We start from the raw sequence: 23082 nt of genomic DNA on the forward strand, positions 1-23082 counted from the left end.
ACAACCTTTCTAAAGTAAAGAAAGTTAAGAAACTTCAGGGGGCTTTCTTTGTATTCCAAGATGCACCCATGACTGTATGAAAAACACAGAGTGAATTCCATGGCTGGTACTTGGAAACGTGAAATGTCTCTGGTCACGTATTTTGAAGAATCTGTAACGGTTAAACAAAAGGTGAGAAGAAAATGGTCTACTGGAAGGAACGCAAAAACATTGCACAAATGTTCAGGGGTGGGGTGAAGATGTGTGAAAATAAAAGTTCAGCTGACAGTGAAATCAGAATTAGGATTCTGAAGGGTATTAGAAGAGGCAAAGGAAGACGTGGACCAACTGGGGCTGAAGGCCTGGTGATATATACGTAGAAGCCTTTTTTACTGCTCTTCTTATTTGCAAGGCCTCAAGACTCACAGCCTATGTAGAGAGTCTATGGCAGTGGGGTACTTTTGATATCATAGGAAGATGGAGTTAGGGAACGCCTTAAAAGCAAGCTGGATATACATCTGTCCATGGGATCAAATATGCGATGGATCTGAGGATGCTGAGGCATCTATCTGTTGTCTTTGTGAGGCTGTTTGTTGTCATTGTTGATAGATTCTGGTGGCTGGGGGGGAATGTTGTTGGTGATTCTCAGAAAGTAAGCGCTTGAAGAGTGGTGAGAAGGAAGATGTGGGAAACTGAGGACTAGTCTGCTTAACTTCAGTCTCTGTGCAGGCTATGGAGCAAGTCTTCCTTCTTGTTTAGCAAGATCTTTGTTACAAGGATACAGGAAGAGACTGTCAAGACAGGTAAGTGAACTGTAAGGTTGGTGGAAAACTGGCTGAGCTGTTGGTCTCAAAAGGGTTGTGATCAGCAGCATTACTTTTAAGTGGCACTTGCCTACCACAGGCATCCACTAGAAGTTAGTTTTAGTAGTACTGCTTAATATCTTTGTTATGTCCTAGGCAATGGAATGCCTTTAACAGTCAGAACAATAGTTTAGAAAGCAGTAAACCCATATAACCATACAAGCTGGGGGCTAATTAGTTAGGTAGGAGCTTTTCAGAAAAGAACTTCAGGGTCCTGGTGGATATCAAGCTGCAGACGAGTTTGCACTATTTTCTTTTGTTGAAGGTGAGCAGCATGCTAGCCTTCATTAGAAGGCAAGCAGCCAGCATATGAGGGAAATTGTTCTCTTCTCCCAAGCATTTCTAAGTCTGCATCTGAGTACTTTGTCTGGTTCTTACTAGTTCAACTAAGGTGTTGATGTACTGGAATGTGTCCAGAGGCGAGACTGTGTGAGAAGGTCTAATTGTCTTCTGTAGTAAGAACAGGATACAAAAGAAGTTGCTTACAGGTGCACAATAAAAATGCAAGAAACAACCATTCCAACTGGAATATGAAAAATTTAATTACTTTTCCCCTTATATGTCTGAACTGTGATTTAGGACTGAGAAAGACTGCTTAGAGTTTGTGGAATCCTCAGTCCTCATAGAAGCACGAGTCTCAGCTGCTCTGTATCCTGAGGAACCTGATCTAATGGGACTGATTTTGAGGTGTTGGACTAGATAACCTCCAGAGTTGCCTTTCAGCCTTAAATAGTCTGTGATTCAATGAGTCTGTGATTCAGTGAGTCAGTAAACTCACAGGCGTGTAGTATTGAACTGTTGTTATATTTTTAGATTATTAGTCACATCTCAGGAAGTGTAGTGTTTGTATTTCCTCTCGCTAGTTCAAGTATTTCTGACCCGTGGATTGGTATAGCATCTTATGTTTTTCCTGTTTGAGCAAGTAGAAAAAGGGCAGAAGTTTTTACTTATAATTATTGTTAAACTCACAGTGACTTCAGAAATTGTAGGATGACTGAAGAATAAAAGTATGTAGGAAACAGGTTTTTTTTCCTTCAGTTGTTTTTTCATTATTGTCCTTAAAGTTGTTTTCAATCAAGGGGCAGTGCTAGAAAGAGAACTTCTGTGTTAAATGAGCCACAACTGAGAAGTGACACCATAAACAGTTGGAAAGGCTATGAGCATGCAGCTGAAACATGAGCTAAACTGAATTTTGACAAATTCTTGAAATACAGCTATTTTCAGAATATAAATAGAATTATGATGATAACTTAGATATTTTTATTTTTGGAGTATACTTGGGAGGGGGATTTTTTTTATTACTTTTTTTTAAAGTAGCATTTACCTATGTGAATGAATCCCAAAGAAATTATACTGGGAAATGAATGAAGGGATGTGGACTGACTGAAACTTTCATGGGGAAAAAAGGGAGAAATGACAAACGATTAATACGGAGCAGTTCTCTCCCACACCTCTCATTGCAAGAAAGCAAGGTTGTCAGCTAAACCCTATTTGAGTATATATTGGTTTTATTGTTTTGCTTTTTTTCTTCTCCAGCTCAGTTTTGTACAGATTTGCTTTCCCTTCAAGGAACTGTCACTCTCACATGCTTTCAAAGCTCATGTTATCTGTATTCCACTTAAAAACACAAAGCTTACTCTTCAGGCAGTGGTTTAGATGTGGCTTGGGTTGTAAGGAAAGAATTTTCATTCAGTGAATACCAGTGTAGGTTATTTTATGGCAAAATCAGTCTTTAGATTTTATTCAGTAGCGTAAGTTACAGCTTAGTTGTACTGGTTTCATTTTATGAGGTTAAAATGAAATTGGCACACCTGACCAAGGTATTATTAATTAGAAGACTTCTCAGATCAAAATATAAGAAATATTTTTACATTCCAGGTGGAGAAGATCACCTCCATCATTATTGGGTGTGTCAGAGTTTACATAGCTATCTAAAAGAAATTCTATTTAAAAGGCATCACATGGAAAACACAAAAAGCAGATGCTGTTTGGAAATTCACCTGTTTGTTTTCAAATGTGGTTGTTTTGTTTTGTTTTGTTTTGTTTTAAGCATAGAATTTCTGGAGAAATTTTTTGTCAACACCACACACTTGTAAAGTGCAGAATGTTGCTAACATTGCATAAAGGAATGTTCCAAGCTGTCCTTCAGATATGAAGGCCATACACCATCATGTGGCAAAGAAACAAAGTATGGACTACCCAACTTTTTCTCTTTTGTCCTCAACTATTTGCCTACTGTTCTTACACCCAGGGAATGTGAACGTTGAGAACCTGAGATGCTGCCATTTTCACATGAGTAATATTCTCTTTTGCTACAGATCCGTTCAGTGAAATTGATTTGAAATGTTTCTGGTAAACCGTATCTCAGTTCATTTTTTTTTGTTGAACATTAAAAACAAATTTAGCTAGTGTGGACAAAGGCCTGTGGGAAAGACAGTAAACTGTCAACTGATTGGAAACAGTATTCTGGAGATGCAATATGATCTTCCCAAATATTTCATCCTTAGGATTTAAACTTTTCTTTACAGAAAGATGATTTCTCACTCTTTATTGTTCAAATGACACCAATGAAGTTACTGCTTTATCTAAATGTAATTATCTGATATTCTTGTTATCTTATAACCCTTTTTATGCTAAGATATTGGGGTAATGAAACAGACTGGACAGAGAGTCCATTTTTTCCCAAGGTAATGGAGACTTCATTAGTCTGTAATGAAGCTCCTAGAGAATGCTTTCCTGCATTATAAGGACATCTGAGTGTATGGAAACTGGTTTTCTTAATTAAATTTTAAGGAAAAAATGTGTGAAGTAGGGAAACAGTTATTTCTGCATGATAGGATAAGTACAGATGGGGATATAGATTTGTTTCTAAATCTGAAAGAGCATTTTAATGCCATCAGCATTACAGATATTGCTCTACTAAAACAGTTAACCTATGCAATAGGATTTAATGAGGTCACCAGTTTCAGTTTCTATTCCTGTGGTGGAACTGTAGTGTAAATCCCGGCTACTTATTTCTGGTGTGTTTGAGTGCCAAGCGGTGAATCAGATGAAGGAACATTCGTTTGGAAGGGTGAAGTGATCAAGTGAATTCTCTGACTTGTTAGCTGCTTCCCTGAATTCATTCAGCCCTGTCATTCATGTAAGGATAGGAAGGATCAAACTGTGGCTAGGAGTAGTGGTATTGTAACTATTGGTATTGTAACTATTACACAGGGAAAACCAATACAAAGTTAATTGAGCTTAGATGGAAAGAATGTAGAAGCTTTCCCTGACACAGATGAACTGGGAAAGCCAAGGCTTTGCTTTAGTTTAACTGGAAAAGGGTATGAGACAGTGGGGGCTTTTGTGTAGTTTTATTGACAAAAAAAGGTAGAGCAAGGAATATGTTGGCCTGCAAATGACCTAGTGATGAAAGGTATAAAAAATAAAAATAAAAAAACAGTAAAAAACCTGGAGAATCCATGCAGTGTTGACCTCATTTCTTGTAAGTTCTGCTGTCAGGTCTTGTAGGTTCATGTGCCCAGCTCAGAGTGTGGGCTAGAAGTGATCTTCATTGTGGTTAGTGAGTTAGGAATCTCTTAAACTAGGTTTGCATAAATCTGTGTAACTGGTGGTGTGCAACCAGGAGTACTGGTTATAAAGCTGCTTTTTATCATCTTTCTAGTTTGAACTGTGTCAAGTAGTAACAGTTTCCAGTGGCTGAAAAACAAACAAACAACAAAACAACCATGTCATACTCATCTTCCAGTAGGGCAAGAAGAGAAGTTCAAAGCAGTAGGCTGCTCAGCCTCAAGGCAGTCCTCAGAATGACTGTGCAACAATCCTAGAAGATTTTTCCAGATCCATAAGAGTGATTAGTAACAGCCAGTGCAGATTAACAAGAGCAAAACATACCTGATAACCCAATTGCTTTCTGTGATTCTGTTTTCTGTTTTGTTTTTAATTGTAAAGGAAATGCAGGAAAGGGAGGGAAGAAATCATTTGGATACAATAAAATTCCATTATATATAATTAAGTACTGGGATAGGGATTCTGAACAACACTGTTAGAAGTTTCAGGGCCGGACTAGATACATTTCTGAGCAGCCTAATTTTAATTCAGTGTGGACCTTGCTTGAATCAGGAGATCAGATTGAGACCTACTGAAGACCCAAATAGTTATGTCACTCTGAATCAGTGATTATTTACTTTTCTTTTCTTTTTTCTTTTTTTTTTCGGCGGGGGGGCCCCACCGCCGTAGGGGGGAAGTGAGGGGCTGTATCTTGGGGCTGTTACTATATAATATGCTAATCAGTTGCTGAAATAGTGGAATGAGATATACCTTTATCAGATTAGCAGATGTCATTAGGCTGATGGGAATTGGTTTATAACATGGAAGGTAGAACTGCTGCTCAGTGGGACTTCAAAAATATGTTGATAGAACCTCAAATTGTAGCAAAGATAAATGCAGTGGACACAAATAGCATGACTTTGCAGGATGTGCAGCTGGCCTTCAACAACCAAAGAAGTCCAGTGGTTTGAGAGAAGAGTCCAGTAAGTTTGAGAGAAGTGACTATTTGTCAGCACCTCTGAGCCCATACCAGGAGTGGTGTGTACAGCTTGGTGTTCTGTGTTGTAAGAGATGTAAACTGGAGTGAGGTCAGAGGGGGACCACATTGATGTTGAAAGGAGGATCAGATCGTATGATACATAAGGACAATGTTTCTTCAATTTGAAGTAGAAACATTAGAAAGGAGATTAACAGCAGCTTTCTGGTATTAAATACAGACATATAGAGAAAACGGAACTGGACTTATTCAGAGATGCTCAGCTGCGAGACAAGTTGCAGAGATCACTAGTTTCAACAAAGGAAACTGAATGGACACAAGTGTGAAAATAACCATTGCCATAGTGAAGTAAAAGGTGTTGTACAGAGGGCTCTGTGAGGTTTTCTTCAGTACTGAAATGGACAAAGCCTTGATTGAACTTCAAGGATAGCTCTGTTTTGGGCAGGAGGTTGTACTAGATGATCTCTCATGATTCCTTCTGACATTACTTTTTCTAAGATTGCTCTGTTTTCTTCTAACTATCTATTTGATGTTATTCAAAACATTGGACAAAGCTGAGGTATCAAATTAAGCTTATTTCACTGCAAGCTCTTGTACGGAGGTTAGTGGAAGAATAAAGAGTTGGTAATTTTGACAGTACTTGCTTAAGAAATTAGTTGGGACAGGTCTCTTTATGGATTTAATTGCTTCCACTGTGGGAAATGAATGTGGTAATTGCTTTCAGAGACCTTTATGATGAACCGTACTATTAGTTATTTAAAAAGCATGGAGAACTTATGAAGTGTTTAGAGTCAAGCTTCAAGTTTTTGTTTTCCTTTTTCATTGAGTGTTGATAGCCAGTTTTCAACTAAAGCTGTTACTTAAAGTCCTTCTAAATGAATCATCTACTATTCTTCATGCATGTGAGTTTTCTAAGTAGAACATGAGATGACTGTGGTGTACACATCTTACATCCTTTCTTGTTTAGTAATTGGAGATTCAGAGAGAGGCTTTTCTTTACCTGTAATCAAATGTTAATAGAGAGGATTAAAACAGATACCTGCTAACTGCTGGTTCTCATGTTTCATGCATTGAACTGGTTTTTAATATTACTAAGTAGATTGTGACCTAGGTCTCTGATCAACAGAGGGCATTAGTTTATGCCAGAGTTAGCCTCAATTCTAACTAAGTGAACTCAGTGCATTCTAGAAAGTCATTAAAATAGGTGATGGTTACTGTTTGCAAAGGCAGATTCATTTCCCAGCTTTGTACTAGCATTTGCACAAATGTGAGTTTGCAACTCGATTCTAGGAAGTTGACTTCTCTAGTGCGTATTTACTCCTTATTGGATAATACTACATACACAAAATGCTTGCTATGCAAAATGTGATCTGTCATTTCTGACCAGTCTTTCAAAACTGAGAACCCACTTGCCCATGTAACTCAGCATCTCTACCTGATAGCTGAACAGTTGCTTCAAATGGAAAAACGAGAAAATCCAACTTTGATTGTGTATTCATTGAAGACAAAAATCAACACCCACGGTCTTACGTTTAATGGAGAATGGCATCTTGTTTAGATGATCTTTGACAACCTCATCTAGAATGTTTGATGTGGTCTACAACACTGTGTAAGCCAAGGAAGAAGCCTCTTGCAGCTGTCTTTGATACCAATGAACTACCAATTTGCATCATATATATATATATATTATTAGAATGTATCTTGGTTCTGTTGATTCCAGCTAAAATATTTTAGTGCTACAGTTTGGGTTTGAGTGCTGCTGATAAACTTCTTCAGTGCTATTATTGAAATCTATGTGGTTGCATTTTGGGACATCTTTACAGTGTCTGTTAGGTACTCACCTCTGTAAACAAGCTTTAATCATCTGTAAGGACAACTTAGGAAACTTGCTGCTTGGATGACATTGAAGTTTGTTGTCCAGCAGAATTTTTTTCATGTAACTAGTGTAGGAGAAATCAGAAGGATCTATTGTATATTATTTCAGAAGAAAAATATACTTTAGTCTAAGTCAAGAAGCCAAATATTCATCTGCTTAAAGATGAGCTTTGAACTGTCGTAATTGAAACATGACTCTATAGTACAAAGAATTCTCTTGAGCGTGAACTTTGTTGCTTTACTTTGTATTGTCTCCAGAGTTAGCGCTTGTTTGTGCTTCTCCCTTATCCCCATATTTACTGTCTTTGTATGTGACAGATGTTACAGGTGTTTTAGGAGTATCTGCAAACATCCTGTGCTATTCAAATGCCAGTTGTTTTAAAATTGACAGGAAGTGGTGAGATGCAAATAAGAGTGAGTGAAGTTTAATTTACTAGCTAAGGAAGCAGCACACTTAGCTTATGTGCCTTTCAGACTGATGTGACTCTTTGTGTACTGTTAGTGTATTGTGATCTGAATGATTTCTTTTTTTATTTATTGGAACACAGTTGTTAACATTCCCTTGCCAGTAATTTGTCCTGCAGTTTAGCAAGGCAAGGGAGGAGTTGTGTCACAAGACTTGTGGAGCTGATAACACTATTTAGCAAGTAATTTGTCACAGAGTTGGAATTGGTCTTACTGGGATTTCACATAGTACTGTACAGTGTTGCGTATCCGTAGCTGAAGCTCTGGTGGACTGTTAGAGGTACAACACATTGCTGTTCTGAAGAGCATACATAATAGTAAAACTTTTTTTCTGATGTCCAACATTCTTTAGAATCTGTTGGTTGGTAAAAACCTGTAGGTCTTTTCATCTAACTGCTTTGAAGCCGAACATTTCAGTAGTGTAAGAACAAAGTCCTGATTTCTGAGACCAGAAAACATGCAGTATTCTAGTTAAACGCTGGAAGTTAAACATTTGCTTTGACTTTTAGGGGAGCTTATTATGGAAAGAGTCAATTATACTATCAGAAAGGAGAAGGGAATTGCCTAGCCTCCAGTATAGAACTGTGACAATATAGCGTATCAAATACAGAAGAAGATTTCTTTCTGACAGCTTGCCCTTCTACTTTCAGAAGAGAGCTGCTGTCTGGAAGATGCAGTTCACTCTATTCTTTGAACTTGAAGAAATTTGGAACAATAGTGAGAGTATTTCAGAAGTTCTACAGAGAACTGCTAGTTTGTGCTGCAGCTGAAATTCTTTGATTGTTTTTCTGTGGAGGCAGAAAACTTGAGGTAAGGTGCTAAATTTAGCTGCAACCTAAAATACTAAGCTCACTTGCACAGATGACCAAGAAGTTACTTACCGTGTAGCCTGCCAGTATTTGGTATTTAGTAACTCCTTGTCACTGGAGTGCAGCAAATCAGTTTATCCTTAGTTGCACAACTCAAGGTGAAGAAACAAAGCTGATTAGGCACTCAGTAAATTAAATTTCTCTTAGGCCTTAAGAGATGTCTCACGCCACAAGTATGAGTGGCGTTAGAATGTAACTTCCTTTGTCCCGAGTTGGTTGGCTGTCTTCAGACCTCTGTTTAATATTATGGAATTGGAAGATGCAATGCTACTTATAGGATGGAAAGTTTCTTAATTGGTGTAGTGGAAATGCTAAGTTGTGGCCTGAACCAGTGATTGAGCACCTGGTGGAAGGCAGGGCCAGCTCAGGGGAGCTGAGGTGCATGCAGTGCTCAGAGACCAGGAGGGGTGGAGGCAGAATCTGCCCCTTCACAGACCTTATTTAAGTGTTGGCAGTGGAGGCAAGGGTATCTTGCTGGAGATTCCTGCTTACCCGAGGCCTTTTCCTTCATTCCTGTGTCTACAGCTGCTGCATTTGGGCTCATTCTTATTTGCTGTAGCCAAAGACTTTGCTGCCCCACTATTATTGTGGTTCTTTCCATCCCATTGCAGCATTACAATTGGGTTTTGGATTATGGATGGTCTGTGCTCACTTGCTAGTAGATGTGATGCTTAGTTTTATGTGTGTGACTTATCTGTGTGCAGAACCTCAATGGGTGAAAAGCAGGGAAAGTGAGTTAGTAACTTAAGTAGCCAGACAATTAAGATCCCAATTAGGGGTAGGAGAAGCAAAGCAAATAAACATGAGCATTTCGTCCATACTCTTTTTTTTTTTTTTTTTTTTTTTTTTTTTTTGTCAAATTGCATAGTGCCTTTGGGCACTCACTAACCTGTGATGCAGTGTGGAAGAAGGAGCTGAAGCTGTCAGTCTTATATGTGCAAATGAAGAAGGAAAGGAAATCAAGCAACTTAATTTTTGCTTTTGCTAGGCGATGGCCTTAAATTTTTGGATGGAACACTCTTGTATTGTTGGATTTCTTTTTCTAGCCCTTTTTTGGTGTAATAACACTTAATTTCACTTACAAATTGTTGTTTACATTCAAGGGTGAAGATGTCAACCGGACACTTGAAGGTGGGAGAAAGCCTCTTCACTATGCAGCAGACTGTGGTCAGCTTGAGATACTGGAATTTCTGCTATTGAAAGGAGCTGATATTAATGTATGTACATCAAAATTTATAATCATCTATGTTGGTTTTTTTTTCCCTCATGTAAGAGATAAATGCTTAATTGATTACTGGAAGAGTTAGATGAAACAAGCAACTTGGTACATGTAAGAGTGTTTGAGAAGTGGTCTCCTAAAGTTTAGAAGCTTAAAATTGCATTTAATAAATGTTCTAACACTTTTGGACACTCATAGGGAAAACTGTCTATAAAAATTAATTTTAATTTGACAGTTATTAGAAAGATAGTACAATTGCATCTAAATGAAGATATTGAATACTTAATGAATTTGTCTTCTGGAGTCTCTTCCAACATTATAATACATCCTTGACCAGGACAGAACCAACTCTGTTTAAATTGGTGTACTTCTCTCTTCATATTTTCTTGATCTGTTTTTGAGACATTCTTTGGGGAGCTTTGCTGTGGCTTCACCTGCACAGTTTTGTGTCATTAAAAGATTTGTGTGAGCTGTACGGCTCTTCAAAATGATATAGTCCTCCCTTACATGAAATTTCTAAATATTTTAACCATACTTTTCAAATCCTATGCTTTAGAACACCTATATGAAAATTAATGTACATCTATCTAATGTATATCATATGAAAATAATGTACATTTGAAACATCTACAGAATGTCTCAAACTTTTTTTGGTTGCCTGGAAAGACAAGAATTTTCTTGGGAGTACTCCTAGTTCAGCATAAAATGGAGGACAAAATAAGGACGTTTCATTTGATCCTTTTCTTATCCTTTCCAGGACCATAGTTTAGAGAGCTGAATGCCTGGAGAACATTTCAGGCCAAAGCAGCTTTCTGAAACTAGATTGTCTGAGAAATGGGAGAATTGAGGGTACTGTTTTTAAACTGACAAAACTTCTCATATGAAATATTGCAATTTCTGTCATTTGGAAAAAAACAAAACAAAACAAAAAAAAGACACCACCAAATATGAATGTGAACTCTTTGATACTAAGCAGACTTAAGGAGGAAAAATCTGTTCCCTAACTGCTTTTATGCCATGACTTTGCCATGACTTTTGTTTTTAAAAAAAGGAGTAAAAATTTCTCAAGGAATGTATTTCTGGAAAATAATTTTAAATCTTCATTTTACTGTTGGCAGGATAAAACTACAAAATTAAGCAAAACCTTTTAATGCTGTGTGAAATAGTTCTTCAAATAACTGTGTCTCAATTTACAGGCTCCAGACAAACACAATATTACACCACTCCTATCAGCAGTCTATGAGGGCCATGTTTCCTGTGTGAAATTGCTTCTGTCAAAGGTGAGATACAAATGTTTAGAAAAAGTTACCAACTAGCAAGTATGTTACTATGATTTCTATTCAGTAAGATTACACTGCTTCGGCTAGGTTCAGAGCATCAAACAGATGCTGTTTATGTTACTGAGACTTTTGCAGTGCAGCAAGAGGGATAGCAACCACTAAAAATACTGTGAGCTCTAGCTGGGAAGTTAAGAGAGAGAGAGCTGAGAGCACATCAGGCAAGAATACAAGTGTATTTGTTCAGAAGATGGGTGAGATTTAGCTCTGGCAGCTGCTTAGGTGTCTCATGATGGAGTCTCCAAATAAGTTGTGCAGAGGAGTGTTTTCCCTCTGTTTCTGCCAGGTGGATGGAAACCTATCTGGGTTGGAAAAGTAAAAGTAGGAAAGCAGCAAATTCTTTCTGCTGTAGAGCTTGTAAATTTAATCCAGAACAGAGTAGTCTTAATCTATTTCTAGTCTCCTTTTGATTCATGTTAGAAAGGTGATCTACTTTACAAAGCAGTAGTTAATTGTAGAAATGTTTTGTCTCTGTTCATACATTTTCCTTCTTGTTATGCCTCACTTCCTTTGAAAACAAGAGGTTTAAATTGTGTTTTCAGTATGTGAACAAACCTGAGTCAATCAACCAAAGGATTATAGATTCTTTCTTATGCATAACGTCATCTTCTGTGGTAAAACGGTTCCTCTTAACTGCCCTGATGCTATGTGCAGGTCATCTTTTTTTATCTCTAACTCTGTCTAATGTTAATTTATCTTTCTGTAAATAAATGCTGTGACTTTTATTTTAGAAGTCAAATTTGTTGTGAGGACTGATCTATGAATTCAGATTAAAGAAACTTAAAAACCTTTTTTTCTGTATATGCATTATAACTTGATTGCAGTTCTAACACTTTTGAGTATTTTCAGTATTTTTCAGTATTATGGCATTCGTGAAACTGTGTTTAATTTGCTGAACAAGGTATATCACCTAAACATTTAAGGGAACAGACATTTTTTTTTTCCTTCTGAGCAACTGCTGTATTCAGAGCTGAGGCATGTAAGTACAGATCTTGTCCTCATGTCTTCTTGTCTGATTCAACAGCATTTTTGATACAAGCCTCATTTCTGGAAACTTAGTTTGCAGAAGCAGACTAGTAAATTTTCATATTGTTTTGTTACCTTGTCTCATGATGTTAGTCTTACTGCTTAGCTTAGATGGCTTCATATTCTCTTCTGTAGTGAAGGCTTCCTTCCCAAGTAGTCCTTTGCAATAAAGTCCCCACATGATCCATAACCAGAAGGATCTTAATATCTTAAAGGACAGTGCATGTTCTGTGTAAATACCTTGTTCTTCAAACTGGAAAGAATGCAATTCAAAGCTACTAAATATTCTCTGTCTCGGATTCCAGTGGTCAAATGTTTTATTTCTACCTATTTCTTTTACATGATTTCCATCATACAGCTTGTTATACTTTTACAAACATTTAGTACAGTTACTCCAAGCAGTGAACTGCTAATGAATTGAATTACTAGAAGTTGCTTTTCTGCCTAACACTCAGAATGCTGTTCAAATGTACTGAATGCTATTTGAGGGAACATATTATGAGAGAACTTCCAGAGGTGCAGGTTTTCAACTCATAAAATTTAAATTATTTGTATGGAGTTAGCAGATACAGTATATTACTGACCTCTTCTTTTTAAACGTTAATCAATTAATAACTAATGTTCAAACATGGCTGCTTTTTAGAATCATGGAATCATAGAATCACAAGGTTGGAAACGACCTGCAAGATCATCTAGTCCAACCACCCTCCCATTCCTATTAGTACCACAAGCTACTAAACCATCTCTCGTAGCTCCTCATCCAGGCACCTCTTGAACACTGCCAGGGACGGCGACTCCACCACCTCCCTGGGCAGCCATTCCAGTGCCTGACCACTTTCTGAGGGAAGAAGTTTCTCCTAATGTCCAACCTAAACTTCCTCTGGTACAACTTCTGGCCATTTCCTTGGGTCCTACTATTAGCCTGGGAGAAGAGGCCAGACCCTTTTTCATCACAACCTCCCTTCAGGAAGTTGTAGAGTGCAATGAGGTCTCCCCTGAGCCTCCTCTTCTCCAGACTGAACAATCCCAGCTCGCTCAGCTGCTCCTCATAAGACTTGTGCTCCAGACCCCTCACCAGTTTTGTTGTCCTTCTCTGGACACATTCCAGGGCCTCTGGCTCTGTTTGATTGTATCTTGTACTGGAATGGGAAATACAGGCCTTGAGGGTAAGTTTTGGGTTAATTTAAAGAACAAGTGTGATATAAATCTTTACTAGTGCATCAATGTCAATAATATAAAGGAATGCCTTTATCATTCATATTTCTTACCGTTTCTATGTTGATGTGCTTTGTTACTCTTAATACTGGTATCCACGATGCAGTCCCACGTTACAGCGAAGCCAATGCCAGGAAAACGGGATTCTGTTCAGTCATTTAATGCTATTCCCTGCATGTTTTAGCTGCTTCCTTGCAACAGCCCTGGCATTGTATGGCATATGTATATCACTGACAATGACAGTACCTGTCACTCGTCCCTACTGCAAGTTATTTTTCTGTAGCCAGAGTCCTGCCAATTGAGGTCTTCAAATTTAAGTTATATTGTAAATTTAGTTCCTTGTGTTAGTTACTGGAATTGGAGAAACACTGATGCCGACTCAACACAGAACAGAACTTATTTTACTTTCACTTTTGTTGTTACCAGTGCTCTTGCACTGTGACATACCTGTTCCAGAGAGCTGTCTCTTGGGTTTATTCACAGTTTTTGTAGGTGTACAATTAGAATTCAGTTTGTCTGTTTTACAGCTAACCTAGTGTCTGTGTTGCTCTCTTGTAAAGGGCAGATACTTGCTTGTTGCTATGTACTGCTTGCTTACTTTGTTGCCTCTGTTGTGGAAATGTTTGTGTTTTTTTTTTTGTAGAGGATGGATGAGTTTCAGATGAAACTTGAGAATAAGAAAAAAGGAACAGATGTGACAATTAAGCTGTGATCTCTCTAGCTGGCTCTTCAGTATGTTTTATGTCCTCGTTTGCCTTTTACCTTCACTTCCAAAAGCACAAGTGGTTTCATTTTCTCCCTTGCCACACTTCATGATTATTCTTGAATATCTATTGGGAAAATATTTTCACTAACTACTGAAAATCTCTATGAAGAAATAGGGGGCAGTAACAATCCAAATGCACAATGATTTTGTTTAATAACAAGGTTTTGACCTTTGTGTAGAAAATAATATTCAGCTATAATTATAGGCAGAATGAGACTTTGAGGAGGTGAGAAATGAAATATTATTGAAAAAATAGCTATTGCTGCACGCTCAGTGAGAAGGAATTTCACTGATAGGGATAATGAAGTCTAGAATATTATGCTTGCTAGAACAGTGTATACCATGTTATGCTACCTCTCTTCTAATGCATTTTCAGGGAAATGGAACTGATTACTTTTATATGAATTTAAATTTCCTAGGCCTTACTTCCTTCCTCTTCCTTCTTTCTTCTTCTGAATGCATTAAATCATGTTTTGTGTCAACCACAACTTCAAATAATGACATAGCTAACATTTTCCAAACTACCTGCAGGTCCTGTGGCATTGGGCTACATACTAAAATTTGAACACTGTGAAAACTCCAAGGTAGAGTTCCTTCCTTAATCTTGTCCATATTATAATACCTTGTGATAGTTTCACACCAGTACGTAGCCAAGCTCCACTGTGCCACTTCACTCTGCTTCCTGAGAAGACAGGGGGTGAAAATAAGATGGGGGAAGAAAAAGTAATTGGTTCATATTAGAAGTGGGAGATTGCTCACAAATGATTGTCGTGGGCAAAAAAGACTTGGCAGGAGGAAGATGAATGCTTTTTATTGTGTATTGGTAACAGACAAGAGAAGTGAGAACAGAAAGCAAACTAAGAACATCTGGACCCACCATCCACACTTTTCTACCCTCTTCCTCACAAGGGCACAGACGATGAAGGCTACAGTCAATCCATTACACTGTCTCTACAGCTCTTTCATGATAACTCTCTGCCCCCGCTCCACATGAGGTCCCTCCCACAGGATTCTGTCCTTCTCAAACTGATTCTACATGGGCTTTCCACAGGTTGCAGCTTTCCAAGCACTGTACCAGTGCTGCTCTGTGCTGCTGGACCTATCCTTCAGGAAGTGTTCCAGCATAGGTCCCCGTGGGTGGAAGCTCCTCTAGATCTTTTGTTTCACTGTGGGGGCTCTCCATGACCTGTGGTTCCTTCAGGCCATGTCCTCTGCTGCACTGTGGACCCTCTCCATGGCTGCATGTGGTGCCTGTACGCTGCAAAGGATAGCCTATTCCTTTATGGGCCTCTCCTGGGCTGCAGGAACTTCTGCTGTGCACCTGGAACACTTCCTATCCTACTTCTGTACTGACCTTGCTGACTGAAAGGCTGTTTCTCTCACTCCTCTCTCCCAGTCACTGTCATGCAGCAGTTTCTTTCTTCCATCTGCTGTCCCAGAGGCACACCCAGCATTGCTTGTGGCTCAACTCTGGCAGCAGTGGATCTCTTTTGGAGCCATCCGTAGCTGCCTATGATCTGACATGGGTCAGTTGTTTGGCACTGTACCTCTGCAACTCTCCCATTAACAGGACATTGCAGTGTAAACCCTATAGATACGGTGACTTCAGAAATTGCAGGATTACTGAAGAATAAAAATTCAAATTTCTGTCTTTGGAAGGATAATAACAGTTAAATACACAGATTTGTGTAAATCAAAGCATTTAGCTCAAAATTACTTAGGTTCTCTGCAAGCATTCAAATAGTGGTGTTCTGTGAAAGGCAGATTAACCCTGTAACATTTGATTTGACCATGGAAGGTAAGAATATTCATCAAAAACAGTGAAGCGCTATGAAGAAGAAGAATCATTCGATGGAATTTCCTACTAGGTTGTATAGAAAGTATTTGAAATATTATTTAATATTAGTGATTACAAATGAGTACTCCAACAAGTTGAAGCAATGTTTATTACAGCTGTTTTTTTTTTTTCTTCAAGTTTTTACTTACTGTGTTGGTTGCATGTATTTAACTCCCTGTGTTTTATTTGTGCAGTATTTTCTTCTATTCGTGAAACACTGCAAAAGCAAGTTATGATTTTATGATTGAGTTACCTTAAACTGTGGCTTCACATGTTGCCATAGTTGATGGTGATAATCAAGTTCAGACATTTTTTTGTGTATGAAATCAGATATAACCTAGATGTAGTTATTTTTTGTAAACAGTTTGACTTGCATTGTTTAAAACAAAATGCTGGTTGCAGTTTGCTGAAAATGTATTATGGTATATTAGAAGAAAACAGTGTGAATATAGTTAGCTTTAGTCTAAAGAGCACTTTCCATTTAAAGTTCAAAGATAGAGCCTCCTGTCTCACTACTGCCTTAACAGTCATTATTTTTATCAATTTTACAGTATTTCTTCCAGGACTGAGAGACTTTAAAATATCTGTAGTCATTTTAAACAATGAAGTGGTTTGCAGCATACGGTGCTTTTTAAAGAAGGGCAGAACTGTCATATCTCATGTTGGGTTCTTTCACTTCTGCCTTTTCACTATTACTAATGTTAAGTAACATACTGTTTGAAGATATTCTACTTTTAGGGAGGAAATGAATTCAGTAGCTTTTGACAAATATGGAAATGAATTGTCTCGAATACCAGATGTGTGTTGAGCTCACATTACAAGGGAAAGGTAAAAGCCTTCTACAGAACAAAATAACAATGAGTACTGTTAGCTAGGGAAGTAACTTCAGTCACTTCAGTTTGTTTTTAATTTTTGCAGGGATAGCAGAAATACTTAAGTTTTTCTGCATTACAAATAAAATTCAAATTGTTCTGTGTTCTTCATGCACATTTTGCACTTGAGTTTTCTATGTGAAAAGGTTTTTTTCTTCAGTGTACTGCAGAAGAAGCCAGCATCATTACAATGGACAATATCAGTTTGAATGCTTCTAAAGAAGGTCTCTAATGTTTTTGTCTCATATCTAGCAACTTGATCTCTGCTTACTGCTAAAAACATTACCTAATTTAGTGGGTTTTTTTATTTATCACCTTTTTCCTCTGAGAATGGCAGAATGTATGTCTTTGGAGAAAAACTGTAGATTTTACTACTTTGACTCATTTATTCCTCTGCTGCATTAGGGATTTTAGAGGCTTACATCTATATAGAAGTTTGCAAGTCTACTCACATTAGAATGTGTTCAGAAGTTTATTGTCCTGGAATTTATCCACATCCTTTTTCAACCAGCTGCCATTTGCCTCCATAAATTCATCTGGAACCTGATTCTGGAAGTTCACTCCTTGCTGTGTAAATAAGCCTTCTACTGTCTTGCTTCATCAGAGTTTTTTCAGTTCCAGAGTGTTTTCAGTTTAGTAACAGCTCTGTGTTGACTGTCTTTTTTTTTTTTTTTTTTTTTTTCCTGAACTGCAGATATACCTTAGTAACTACTGTGCTCCCTGCAACGTGTTTTGATACTTGGTATTATAAGAGTGCAAACATTCTTGTTTGTTGTTATTGTCCTGCCAAACAGTTTTGTGTGTGTGTATATACATATATACATATGTACATATATATACATATATATATGTATATACACACACACACACGCAGGAAAAGAACATAATGTAAGAGATTAATACCTTTTTTACTTCAGGGAAGTAAAGAATACTGTGGAATCTTTTGCTTTTATGAACTTGTAATTAAATTTGCTTCCTGGCAGTGCTGTGCTTTTGAAAATTAAAGTTCTCATGACCTGAACTTTATTATTTTTCTCCTATTGAATGCAGGCAGGAATCTTTCTGCTTACCTTACTTCTCCATGTCTTTACAGGGTGCTGATAAGACTGTGAAAGGACCAGATGGACTAACTGCCTTTGAAGCCACTGACAACCAGGCAATCAAAACTCTTCTTCAGTGACGGATGGACTGTTATCTTATATGTCTCTCCTGTGGCCTCACACTGCTGCCTGTCTGTCACTCTTTGCATCTTCCAGCTTCTTCAGCTAAATACTTTGGGGGGAGGGAAATTCGTGATGAATCAGACTAGTTAGGGGCCTGTATCAAAGGTTGTTTTGGAGAGGGTTGAAAACTATTATGAACAGTGTTGCTCTAGGACTTCTTTTCAGTGCACAATCTCTTCCGTCTCTAGTGAAAACAGAAGAAGACCATGATGTTGAATTTTTGGCTTGTAAACTGCCTATGTTAGTACTGAGGTTTCTGTTGAAAGATTCCCTTAGATGGAGGTACTGTTCTATGTACTTGAAGCTAATTGTGAAGAGGACAGTAGTCCCATGCTATTAGTGTCTGCCATAATCTGAAGTGTAGTAATGTAGGTGACTGGGTTGTTTTCTCTTTTCTCTCTGTGGGTAGCTTTCTTCTTCTGACTAAAGCTTGTGTTGCAGTTTTGAGGACTTTTGATACTAGTTATTGGAGCAGATTTTTTTTATTGACTAATTGGATGTCACACTAATGCTTTTCTGACTCTTGAGTAATCCAGGAAAGATGACTTGAGGTATAGTGTTATTACACTCGAGAATATCTGCTAATGTACTTCTGGAGGCAGGAATTTGAGGTTTTTCTTCCCTTTGTGTGTTCTACTCCAGGATAGAGACTTAAAACAGCTGTGTGAGAGAGTTAAAAATATAATTGTACTTACTTTTAAAAGGACTGTATGATGGAATTTCCTTACCATGTCAGCATAAAATCTACAGATGTTTCTGAAAGTAGCAAGCTGTTTGGTACACAAAGATAATCAAGTTGTGCAAAATGAACAGTAATTACTTAGACATTCATGTCAGGTGCATACTGTTGCTGAACTTCTCTGGTAACCATTTGAGTTACTTGTAAACTCTCTAAGTTGAGATGTTAGAAAGACTTACAAGTCAAAGACTTAACTTGCTCTTTTTACTGGAGAAGGCAAAACTATTAATTGTGGATATATTTGAATTAGTATTTCATAGTTTGCTGAAGAAATGTTAAATATCATTATTAAAGAATGGGCCTTTTTCTGAAAGTTCCCACTGGAACCACACCACATGAACTATTGTCTTTTAGTTATTTTACCACTGAATATGACAGTACTGGGACAGCTGTGATGGAAGATATTTAGAAATTGTGGTAGAGATTCCTGTCACATCTTACAGACCTCAGGAATGTCAGATTGTGGCTTTCATTTTGAGAATTTTCTCTGGTGATTCACCCAAGTCTGAATAACAGATTTTATTAAACAAAAGCGTATGCCACGAACTCAAACATCTTCCTCTATTTGGAATACAGATTTCAAATTTTCTGATAACGTACAGAATACAGAAGACAATGTATATAATATCTCATGCTGAATTCTTAAAAGTAGCAGATATTACTTTGATATCACTGTTGAAATTGAGAGGGTATGTAGAAATAAATAGGCTGGTGACTACCACTCGTAAATATTTAATGGAGACTTAGTTTTACTTGAATCATGTTGCGTATTATTATTGAATGTCTCAGATATAAAAAGCCTTGCATTTAGATTGTAAAATGAGAGCAGAAACTGATTTGCATGTACACATCCCATAAGAAAAGCAATGGAGAAAACAATCAACTCTGGCCATAAACTGTACAGTGCAATTACTCTTGGCTTCTTGGATATGGATGGCAGGAAAAGCAGAAGGACTGGAAGTCAGTGATAAAATAAATTGGTGAGCTGCTGATAAAAGATAAAGCATGTTTGGTGAACAGTGCTTTCAGTGACTATTTAAAGAACTCTTTAATCTCATCTCTGATCAGTGCTTAATTGTCATGTCATTGTGATAGTGTGGACACAAAATATAGGTTTAACTTTTTATTCAGCTATGAAAGAAACCAATTTTGGATTAAATTTGCCTCCGTGTTATGCTATTCAATACTTAGCTATTAAAGTACTAGTCTAGAAAACTGCAATCTATTTTTACATGGAAAAACTTGATTATTCAAGTTCTTTTGTGTTACTTAGTGTCAAATTCTCTGGCTATACTGTTTTTGGTATTTTTTTTCCCCTGTATTCTTTACTGCCCTTCCCTTCAACTCACTTGAGTGTTATCATAGTAAAGAAATACCATCTTTGTACTAACTCTTGTGGTGATTGACTGAGGTAATTTTGCCTCTCTTTTTCTATAGCTATGTGAACACCTTATTTTTTCTTAATTCGTTTGAGGGAAAAAATGCAAACAAACTTCAGTGAAACAAATGTTAATCTGGCTGTAGTATACACCCAAGCTGCCTTTCCAGATAGTTAAAAGATGGCTTTTACTGTTTGACTGTAAAGAAGAAATACTTTTTTTCCTTTTCTTTTTGCATTACGTGAAAAGTGATTGACAGTTTTGTCCAGGACTTTAAAAAGTAAAATAAAATAAAAAAAACATTTATAATTCTCTAGAAGCTGAGCTTGTTCATTCATTCCCTTTTTGTTAGCTACATTCTGTGGGAAAAAATTGATAGGTGGCTGCCTGTATCTTTGTATAGGTCCTAACTAGACGGAAACACCAAACTAAATTATTTTACTTTCTTTAAACAGCATTTAAATACATTCTCAGACTGGATTCACATGTGTTTGGAAGATTGCTGTTCTTAAATACTTACCTTTGAAATTTGTGCTAAGTTATAACCTAAAATGTAGTTTGAATTTTGTGCCCTTTGCTCCTTGTTGTTAAGGGGAGCAAATGGGGAAAAATGATGTGGTAGCTGAATAAAATTTTCTCTTCAAATATAATATTGAAATATTAGCAGAAGAGGCTGATAAGAGTGGAGTGTCCTAGGTCAAGCAATTGCAGTGTTGCATGCAAAATTTCAAGATGAACTTGTCTTAATTATATTTTGTAAATGGATAAACATCTTTCTACGCAGTGATGGAAGAAAAGTAGTGCTTTGTGCATTTTGATATTTGACTTCCTCTTTTCACCATTGTTACCTGTTTTGACACAATTGGGTTCATTATCATGGTTCATAGACATCAGAATGCAAAACAATACTGTATTTTTAAGTTTGTGTTGCAAGAATGAATGGAATAAACTTGAATTGTGCGGTATGAATGTCTGGAGTTTTATTTCCCTTTTTGCTCCTGTGTTTTATTAATCTCTTTGGCTACAACTCTAATTGCCTGGAGGGCATCTAACCTTTCACTTGCATTTAGAGTGATTGAAATATTGAGATACTTAGAATTCAAATGAGATCTAAGTATGTAAAGCTTTTAATTCTGTAGCCTGGTAGTCTACAGTTTTCATTTTTAAACGATGATGCATAATATGGAAGAATTTATCATGATTAACAGATCCAAGAGCTATTCTGTGGGTAGGAGGATGTCACTCCCGATGCATGTTAGGAAGACTATAAACTACCTCAGTTTTTATCAAATAAATGAGTTGTTTACAGAAAGCACAGCTCAAATCTAAATAAAATTGTCTTAAAATGTGTATTTATTATTCATGTGCACTTTGAGCTTCCAGTTAGAACTTTGTCACTAATGATTTAAAACCCATTGCTTGAATAGTTTGATACTGTTTGTTTTAAAATATGGATTTCTGAAGAAAAACATAGGAAGATACTGTATTAAAGTTGGGAAATGGTATAAATTTGGAGAAGAGTATCTTTAAGGAAATCTGCTAAATTTTGGAAACAGGACCTTAATGCCATATGCACAACTTTTCAGTCGGCATTGAAAGCAAAGAGAGATCGGTTCCTGTGTCCATCTTTTTTTGTTTGTTTTTAATGGAGAGCTTTTCTGTAGAATGAAATACCTGCTAATGTTATTGCTAACCAACTTTGTCTGTTCATGTCAACATAACCTCATGTTTATCTAAGGAGGCTGGAACAAGTTAATCCCTAAAGTCCCTTCCTATCCAAGCCATTCTGTGTTTCTTTGATTCTATGATTTTTCAGCTCCCATCCTTCTGAAGTTGAACTGAAAAAGCAATTTATTTTTTTTCTAACTGAATAATTTCATTGCTTCTGTTTTGAGAGAAATATATTCTCCTCAAAATAGTTTTGTTATGATTGGGCATCTTGGAACAGCTTTCCACTAAGTAATACCATAAACTGTAAGACATAAAGGACCTTCATTATTTGAAAAGCACTTAAAAGACTTCAAAACCAAATAGCATTAACCCACTTGTTAAGTGAATGGCTGCTTTTCCCAGGAGTCATGCTTCTCTCTCCTTTGTGTTAGCAGTCAAAACAATGTTTCTATTAATTTTAAACTAGAAAAAGTTCCACTTAACTACTGTATTTTGCTTTTGTGATCTAATGTTAATTGGAAAATCTGGAAAGCCTTTTTCAAAAAGGGTAAGTCCTGAACTTTTTTGATTCTTCACTCTTTAAATTGGTTCTGGAAAGCACCTGTGCACACATGTCCATTCTCTTGTGTCCTAAATGTTTGTTTCTCTCGTTGCAGGCCTTTTTCCACAAGTACCTTCCTTCTGTACACACCTACAGAAAGCCTGCTGCTAAAATTACCTGAATTCTAATGCAAGCACACAATTTAAGAGTCTTCTCTTGCACTTGGTGATGTTGCTGTGGAGACCTCCAAAGTAGTCTGTCTCTTCCTGACCTAATAGATATAGGATAGCTCAGGTATCTACAGAGTTGTAGAGAAAAGTCCCAGTATGAACCTCTTGAATCATTAAGAAAAGAGAACGGCTTATTAGCATCTGAAATATGTTAGTGTTTTAGGTGTATTTACTGGAAGGTGTTACTACTGACATGTACACTTGCAGGTATTGACTGTTACTGGAAAGATGTTTTAAACTTTCAGGTATCTTGTGTCTATGTCTTAAAGCTGCTCCTACTAAGGGTGTTTGCTATATTTTAGTATGTAGGTTGCACCTGAAATTATGCCTTCTATTTTTTTTCTTATCAAAACTACAACAGATACAAAAAGGACAGTAACATTTAGAGCAAGCAAGTTCTCAGCTACAAAACACAATAGTTCATTGT

General features: G+C 37.1%; 1 protein-coding gene across 1 annotated transcript in view; it reads left to right on the top strand.

The window, feature by feature from the left end:
- MTPN (myotrophin) overlaps window positions 1–21178 on the top strand; it is a 35160-nt gene extending 13982 nt beyond the window's left edge. The window contains exons 2-4 of the mRNA XM_042890448.1: window positions 9704–9817; window positions 11016–11099; window positions 17966–21178. Of these exons, the coding sequence (XP_042746382.1) occupies window positions 9704–9817; window positions 11016–11099; window positions 17966–18052 (285 nt within the window). The 3' untranslated portion in view covers window positions 18053–21178. The remainder of the gene's footprint in view (window positions 1–9703; window positions 9818–11015; window positions 11100–17965) is intronic.
- The last annotated feature ends 1904 nt before the right edge of the window (window positions 21179–23082 follow it).

The sequence above is a fragment of the Lagopus leucura genome, unplaced genomic scaffold (genome assembly GCF_019238085.1).
Source record: "Lagopus leucura isolate 7727_CA_CO unplaced genomic scaffold, USGS_WTPT01 Super-Scaffold_100159, whole genome shotgun sequence".
Lineage (NCBI taxonomy): Eukaryota > Metazoa > Chordata > Aves > Galliformes > Phasianidae > Lagopus > Lagopus leucura.